Source organism: Rhinatrema bivittatum, unplaced genomic scaffold, assembly GCF_901001135.1.
Source record: "Rhinatrema bivittatum unplaced genomic scaffold, aRhiBiv1.1, whole genome shotgun sequence".
NCBI lineage: Eukaryota > Metazoa > Chordata > Amphibia > Gymnophiona > Rhinatrematidae > Rhinatrema > Rhinatrema bivittatum.
The window spans coordinates 4505-13476 of NW_021820498.1; the positions used below are offsets into that span (position 1 = coordinate 4505).

At 41.0% G+C, this 8972-nt stretch overlaps 1 protein-coding gene across 1 annotated transcript; it reads left to right on the forward strand.

The window, feature by feature from the left end:
* The first annotated feature begins 904 nt into the window (after positions 1-904).
* On the forward strand, positions 905-8595 carry LOC115081678 (transforming growth factor beta activator LRRC32-like). The gene is given in 6 exon segments (XM_029586102.1): positions 905-1544; positions 1546-1620; positions 1623-1667; positions 1669-1743; positions 1746-2184; positions 2187-8595. Coding segments are annotated over 6 exon segments (1941 nt in total). The 5' UTR covers positions 905-911; the 3' UTR covers positions 2861-8595.
* Positions 8596-8972: the final 377 nt, after the last annotated feature.

The following is an 8972-nucleotide window of genomic DNA, read 5'->3' on the forward strand; positions in this document are numbered from 1 at the left end:
TTAACCAAAGATTCCAAGCTGTTTAAGCAATTATTTAAAAACATATAGGAGCAGATTTTAAAGGCCTGCACGCGTAAATCCAGCTGGATTTACGCGCACCGAGCCTATTTATGCACGTATGTCCCAGGGCTTGAAAAAAGGGGCGGGGTGGGGGGCCGGTCCGGGGCAGGGGCATGGCCAGAGGCAAGTGCAACTTAAATAATAAAGGTAGGGGGGGGATTTAGATAAGGCTGGGGGGCGGGTTAGATAGGGGAAGGGAGGGGAAGGTGGGGGGGGGGGCGAAAGGAAAGTTCCCTCCGAGGCCACTCTGATTTCGGTGCGGCCTCAGAGGGAATGGGGAAAGCCAATGGGGCTCCCCTAAGTAGCTCAGCGCACGCAAGGTGCATAAGTGTGCACACCCTTGCCCGCGCCGACCCCTGGATTTTATAACACGCGTGCAGCTGCGCGAGCATGTTATAAAATCGGGCGTAGATTTATGTGCCGCCAGGTTGAGCGCACAATTCTACGCCTGCGCGTAAGTTCGACAACTGGCCCATATTTTTCAGCTTGCATTTCCTGACAACTTAACCTCTTTGAAAGTGCAACCTCCTGCATTATATACCTCTACAATACTGCTGCTGCTCCCACAATTAGAAATATGTCATTAGAAAATAAGTCTACATTATGCCATCTTATATAGGCATCAGTTTTATACATGTTTGTGTCATTTTGTTTTAATAATTATGTATGCTTTATTGTACATCATCCTGAACTTTTAGGAAGGGCAGGTAAAAAATACTTATAAATAAATTAATTAATTAATTAATTAATTAATTAAATAAAGATGTCAGTGCATAAGCAGACTGAATAGCTGAATGCTTTTGACAAGTTAATTAACTTTCTGCTTTTGTTCCTTTTTCCTGCAGATAAAGATGGATGCATTTTGCCAAGAAAAAGACCTTCTCCAGATTCCTCCAAATCTTTCTTCAACTGTACAGAAAATTGATTTGTCTAGAAATCAACTCCAGAGCATTGCTGAAAAGCCACTGACATTTTACACTTCAGTTCAGCACTTGGATTTAAGTTCAAACAAAATAAGCTTTATTCATCCTGGTGTTTTCACAAACATGAACAACCTGAAGATTTTAAATCTTTCCAACAATCACTTAGATCAATTTGTGCAACTAAACAGACCAGGAATTGGACTTATACCACAGGTGAAAACTTTGGACTTGTCAAGCAACAGTCTATATACTGGCATGGCCGAATACTTCATACAGAAAGCGCCGTCTTTAACACATCTTTCACTAGCAGGGAACAGTATTACCACAATCTCTGGCAAGATGTTTATGGGCTCACCAGGTCTCACTGATCTTGATCTCCATAATAACGTTATCATGGATATAGAGGAAGGCGCTTTTGAAAACCTACCACATCTCATCAAGCTTGACCTTTCCATGAATTCCCTCACTTGTATATCGGACTACAGCCTCCGGCAACTTCAAATTCTCAACCTAAGCAAGAATAGTATCGAAACCTTTCATACCGCAGAGTCTGAAGAAGAGTTTTAACTTAGAGGAACTGGATCTAAGTGAAAATAAGCTCTTGGGTTTCCCAGTCTTGCCCAACAAAAACCGGTTGAGGTTTCCCTAAATTTATCAAAGAATTTAATACAATTAGGTTCAGAAACCTTCTCCTAATGAAATGAATTATTTGGAAAGGGATTGGTTGGAGGATTCTTTCCAGATTTTGCATCAGAACCCCAAAACACCATTCTTAAAAACACAAGTTCAGTCAACCTATCCAAGCTTTTATATCTGGACCTGAGTTATAATGAGATCAAACTAATCCCTGATGGGTTTTTTGATACCATGTCATCCCTTCATTTTCTTAACCTCAGCAAAAACTGCCTTCAGACTTACAAAGTGACCCATAGCAGTGATTTGACTTCATTGGTCACTCTCGATTTAAGCTACAATGTTTTACAGAACTTGTCAGTAGCCTTCAACAAGCTTACTAGTTTGCAGATGCTGTACCTTCAAAGTAATTATCTACAGGCCTTAGACTCAGATATTTTTCAAGGCCTCCCCAACATCAGACAGCTTAATCTCCAAAGCAATAATATCAGTCTCTGTAGTACATATTCAGGGCTAGCAAAGCAAAGACATGAAAAGGATCAGAAAGGCTGTGTGTCATTGTCTAGTATTTTACTCTTCAGTATTTATATCTGAGTGATAACATGATGAAGCACTTACCGGAGTATGCCTTTCACAGGACACCACTAAATGTGCTGGATCTATCCTTGAATCAAGGACTTAAAATAAAGGCCAAAGCACTATCTGGATTAGAATCCTTTCTGGAGTATTTGTATTTAGGGGGCAATGGCCTTGCCACATTGAACATTGACCTGCCTCAGTTTGTTCACCTCAGGCATTTAAACTTGTCTGACAATCAGCTCACTTGGTTACCCACCTGGAATAAAGATTGTGCCTTAGAAATTCTGGATCTTCGAAACAATAGCTTTAGTGATCTGCAGACTAGTGATATTACAGCACTGGAAACCACCTTAACGGAGCTATATCTCAACGGGAACCCTCTCAGCTGTTGTGGAAACGTCTGGCTTTCGCACATGATTCAGAAGGGTTTGGTGCATATCCCTGACCTAGAGGTCATGACATGCCAATATTCCAAAGGTTTTGCATATCAAGAACACATTCTAGTTAATCATATCAGACTGGAAGACTGTGAAAAAGAGGATCTAAAGAAAATGAACATTTTCATTCTATTAGCTTTTGTATTGATCTTATCGGTGGTTGTCATTGGACTTGGTTCTTTCTGCTGTTTCCGAAGACAAAAGTTCAGACAGCAGTTCAAGGCATAATACATTCCAATGGCCCTTTCCACATGATAAAACAAGAACTTGAGAGCATTTTCAGAACTAGCAAAATACATTCCAAATGCCCATTCCACATTATAACACTAATTCTTCAAACCATTTTAGAGCCAAAAAAGTACATTTATATCACAGCTGTTATAACTTAATTGGTTCAGCCAAGAGTTCTCCATGTGTACGGTTGCTTGAGAGGTGGAGATCCTAAGGGAGTAATTTTCTAAAGAAGTTACGTGTGTAAATGCACCATACACTATATCGTAGCAATTTTCAAAAACACATTTACACGCTTAAAACCTATTGACAGTTCAGTGGCATATATCGTAGCAATTTTCAAAAGCCCGCTTACGCAGGTAAAGTTAATTTGCGCATATAAAACTCAGTTTTAAGTGCGTAAATCCATTTGAAAACACTCCCTTAGGAAGCAACTTCAAAGTGCTGAAGCTTCATCTCTATTAAACGGGGTTACCAAGTGACTATTATTTTTTTTCCAGAACAGCTTGATCCAGATCTGTTTTCACTCCATTTCTTGTGTAAATCAAAACAGCAAGCCTCTGCAACAACAGGAATAAAACCAGGATAGGATCAGTCCATCAAGGAAAAAAACCAAACAAACCAGAGCCACTTGATAAGCCTCAATTTTACCTAACCAGCATAGGAAGAAAACGTTGATTGACTGAAACCTTGGGTTTTTTTCCCCACCAAAACTACCATATTATAAACATGTGCTATACTTTGCTCCCAAAATGTCAATCATGGCACTGGCCAGTGAAAAAGCATCTTTAAAATTAATTAGAGTCTGGGCTTGGTACAGACCTGTATTTTTTGCATACATTATTCTATGCTTTCTTCTCCCTGCCAAACCTAGCCTTTTTTTGTCTCTCTTTGCCACTTTGCTGCTCTTAATCATCTCTCTCCCCCACCCCTCTGCATCCCTGATCTTCCTACCTCCCCATCATCCTGATCTTCCTTCTTTCTCCGCACTGGCACCAACCCTGACACCAAAGGCAGCAGAATGTGGACAGGAGTGGGTGCCAGCAGCATTCAGTGTGTTCCCTAGGGGGAGAGATGCAGGTAAAATATAAGAGAGTCAAGGAAGGGAGAAGAAAGGATTCTGGGTGAAGGAAGAGAGGGGAGCCAGAGAGGATCCTGGTGCAAAGGGAGGGAGAGGAAAGCGAGAGGAATGGGCCCAGTTATTTATGTTTTCTGGGCCCGGAAACTGAATAGGGATGACCCTAATTTAAGTCCACTATGAGATATAAACCAAAATTATCACATTTCCATTTGTATTAAGCAGGGATTTCTCTTTTACTACTGCTTAGCAAGCCTAAGAGACAGGATAGTAGCAAACGTTTCATAGAGAGCTATTGTAAAGGTGTTCTCCCAGGAAATCTTTTCAGGTTTCAGAGCTGAAATGGCCTTGATTGCATCTCATGCTCCATATTAGCTTCGTCCAGAAATCTTACCTACAAAGTGTCATCCAGATAATGGGCTTTATCCTTCATCCCTCTGATGGACTCAGAGGCATATCGCTTTTGGGAATAACCTGTACAACATTCCACAATTTTTCTCAAAGAATTCAGTTTCTTCCTCTCTCTTCCCACAATTTGGAGAGTTGGTGTTCTTCATCTCTCAGTTTATATGCTAATAATAATCTGTCGACTTTGTACCACTTGTCATACATAGAGTAGCTCCCTGGCTAGAGATAGCGCTGGAAGCATAAGCTTAACGTAAGCTGGCGCTTCCAGCGCTATCAGATATAGAGCAGCGCGGAGGAACTGGGAGCAGGGCGAAGGGTCCCTTACTCCCGGCAATCTAATTTAAGGTACTGGAGAGGGGATCCAGAGGGTCAGAGGAAAGGGGATGGGGTGCCACCAGATACACTGGGATGGGGTGGGAGGTCCTGTTAATATTTTCAGTAGTAAGGGGGGTGAGGAGGACACGGCCTGACAGGGCCTTTAAAGATGTTTTGTGGGGGGTGAGGCCAAGGGAGGGGATTGCCCACTATATTTAATAGCTTTCAATTTTTGATAGCGCTACTTAGCTGGATATCTGTAAAGATATCCAGCTAAGTAGCATGTTTTCCATCCCTTTTCCACTCTCCGCCCTGACCTCTAAAACCCCTGTAACTTTTTTTTTTTTCAAAACTTGCCTGCTCTCCCGAACGGTAGAAAGTTGTGCTGGCCGGCCAGCTGCCAGCGTGCACTGTCCCGCCCTACCCCTTTTGTCTCCTCCGGTTCTTCTGCGTGCACCCGGGAGACACACGCATGGCCGTACGCTTTTGAAAATGCCCGTGCCGTGCTCGCAGGGCTTTTAAAATTAGCCCGAGACTGTATAAAGAGTACATTTGTTATTGGTCAGTAAGCCAGGCATGAAAGGGCCTTCTCCACCACCGGTCCACAAACTTATACATCCCATTACCCCGCCACACTCTCTAAACCAGGGGTGGCCAACCCCGATCCTCAAGAAACAGTGCTTACCCCTGGCAGTGAGATAGAAGAAATAGATCGACTACTGGAGATCCGATGGGTACTTGGGACTCTGTCGGAGACAGGATGCTGGGCTCAATGGATTTTGGTCTGACCCAGCGTGACGCTTTTTATGTCCTTCTGAGTCAATCAGTGGAAAGTCTGCATGCAATAATAGATGGTGCCTTCCAGCTCCTCTACGACTTTCATATGCTTCTCCAATTCCATTATGATATCGGTGTGATTATTATGCACTAACAATTAGAAAGGGTAGATGAAGTGCTGTTTGATCTAATTAGTTTAAGCCAGGATACCCTTAAATCCTCACAGCCAGTCAGGATCTCAGGATCTCCGTAATGAATATGCCTGAGATTAATTTGCATACCAGGGAGACTCAGTATGTGAACATTTATCTCATGAATATTCATTGTGCATATCCTGAAAACCCAACCGGCTGTGGGATCCCCAGGACAGGTTTGGGAAGCCCTGGTTTAAGCTCCCTAACAATCTCGGTTAGATCACCCTTCTTTCTGGGCCCTCCAGCTTTTGCTACATTTTCACTGCCTGTTTGTTTCTGGGGTTTTATTTTGTCTCACCATCGATCATGGATTTTTTTTTCCTGCAAATTCTTGAACGTGATGCTCTGTAATTCCTCTTGGGCATTTATCAGTTCTCAACAGCTCTCCAGCTTAGCCAGTTGCTCATTCTTCCTTTCTTTGCTGCTTCTGATCACTTCTTTTTATATTTGTTAGTTTAGAAATGCTACGGGGTGGTAGGAAGATCTCAGCTAAGCAGCCGTCTTGCTTTGGTGGCTCCCTAGTGTTTCTTTGAAACAGTTTTAATTACCCTAGGGTGGTTTCTCAGCCCAATTCAGACACTTCTAAACCAATTTCAATTAAATTAGCCAAGGCAAGACTTGCAGTGTGGACAGGGGCTGTGAATGTGCTGGATTACAACGTGCAATATTGTATCTCTAACCGATGTAATGTGAAGTAGGACTGAGTGCAACGTACCTAAGAACATTCATTTCAGTTCTTATTTTATTTTTCCAGGGAATTTCAATGTTATAACAAAAAAAAAATCCGTGAAAAAATGAATTTTCCACTGGTTATTCTCCTGTGTGTTATAATAGTCATTTTTTCATTGATTTTTTTTTGTTGTTGTTATATCATTGAAATTCCTAGAGGGAAAGCACATTGAAAACAAAGGTCCCTAAACATGCAAATAAATAAATAAATAAATAAATAAATAAATAAATAAAGGCAGCCCAGCTGTGAAAATGAGATGATTTTTCTTTGTTATGGGAAAAACAAAATCAGCAGCAGTGAGTAAACTAAAAAAAAAGGAAATTGTTGATTTGTTATGTATTTTTGGTTGTCTCTTCATGTGTATTTGTATCAAAATCAAATCTTTGCCTGTGCAGGTCACTTTGCTTGTGGAAAAGAAATCCAGAATGCTTCAGTCAGATAAGCATGTGTTAGGGTTTTCTAGCACACAATATAGCGGAGCAGGCGGAAGCCAGGCCTCTGGTGAAACAGTAGCCTTTTGCGGCCTTGAGTGAATTCACGGATCAAGAAATGCCTCCAAAGCCTGCAAGAGTTTGTGTGCAAGGAAAACATTTAAAAATATGTTGATCTCATTTTTTCCTAATGAGGAAAGCTGCATCGCAATAGATTAAACTTGCAAATGAAATACAAACATAGGAAAAATAAAAGTATTTTTAAAGTTTTGGATGACAATTCAAATGATGGTCCTGAAGATGATGTTGGGAGAAGGAAATAGCACTCAGGATGTGCAGCGTTTTGGTTTGGGTTTTTTTTGTTTCATTTTTAGTGAGCATTAATTTTGCATTAGTGCGCACCAACACAAAATTAGTGCACCCTAAAAGCAAAATGAAATGGAAAAAGTTGGAAAATCTAACAAATCAAATGACAAAAACGATACAAAATGTTTTTTGGCTGCACACCCAAACATCTTTTCTCTTCTCTCTCTCTCTCTCACCCCTCGCTCTCCCTATTTGCTTTTCTCACACTCAAAAGTTACATGATTCAATATACTTTTCTGACATGACAAATATGTACATGTATTGCCAAATATATTAAGTGATAAGAGGAAACAATCTTTAACAGAGAGAATTCTGATTTTCTTGTGCTGTTCTATATTGTCTCTGGTTAGTTTACATTTCTGGCCTGCTGGCAGGATGCTCAATATGGAGTAGGTTTTAAAAGGAGCGCGCGTGGCACACATGTGCCCGCGCTACCTGGCGTGCGCACAAGTTATAAAATCTGGGATCAGTGCACGCTGCCTTCCTCTGTTCCCTTCCCCCTAACCTAACCTTCCCACTCCTCCCCCCCCCCCCAGCCCTACTCTAACCCCCCCAAAATCTTTCTTACCTTTTGCACCTGCCGGCACGCGATCCTCTGACACCGGCAAAAGGCCTATTTGTTTGTTTGCTGACGGCAGGATACAGCATATTTTGCTGCAATAAGCTAGCTGCTGTTTCTTCTGTTTCCCTGAAGACTATAAATAGTTCTTAATTTTTTTTTTGTGACAAGTCTTATTTTCTGTCTCTGTTTTAAGAAATATGCATCTCTTGTGTCTTTGTGTTTTGCATAGTACAGAAAGAAATGCATTTCTGTTTCTATTTCTCCAGCATTGCACTGCATAAAAAGTTTCATTTTGGGGAGGTTTACATTTGTTTCTAATTTGTGGACATTTTTTCTGTATTTTTCTGGTGAGGGTCTGTCTGTGTTGTACATGAAGCTGAGGTGAGGTATTCAGCTAGCGTGTGATTCTGTGTAGAGATTGATAATAGTATAGCGTGTTCTGTTTTCCAATCTGCATCTCTAAGTGGCAGGTGTATTGGTTTTCTAGCACCTGTTGTAATATTTAAAATGCTATCTTTTCTAGGGTTGTGCATTCATTTTTTGTTTTTATAGTGTACACTAATAAATTAAGTGTGCACTGAGTTTAGTGCATACTAAAACAAAAATAAACCAAAAAAAACCCCAAACCGAATAATAAAACTAAAACTAAAATAAAATAAATAACGTTTTTGGCTGCACATCCCTAGCCTTTTCATTGGTAAGGTGTTGGTGGCTGAGTCCTAGGAGTTAGTGCCATTTTGGTATGGTAGGTTTCCTACCAAAAGGCTTTTTACTCTTTCAGATAATAGAAAGACTAGGGGGCACTCCATGAAGTTAGCGTGTGGCACATTTAAAACTAATCGGAGAAAGTTCTTTTTCACTCAACGCACAATTAAACTCTGGAATTTGTTGCCAGAAGATGTGATTAGTGCAGTTAGTATAGCTGTGTTTAAAAAAGGATTGGATAAGTTCTTGGAGGAGAAGTCCATTACCTGCTATTAATTAAGTTGACTTAAATAATAACCACCGCTATTACTAGCAACGGTAACATGGAATAGACTTAGTTTTTGGGTACTTGTCAGGTTCTTATGGCCTGGATTGGCCACTGTTGGAAACAGGATGCTGGGCTTGATGGACCCTTGGTCTGACCCAGTATGGCATGTTCTTATATTCTGAGGGGTAGATTTTTAAAAAAAGCGCGATCGCTTACTTTTGTTCGCGCAGCAGGCGCAAACAAAAGTACGCTGGATTTTATAAGATACACGCATA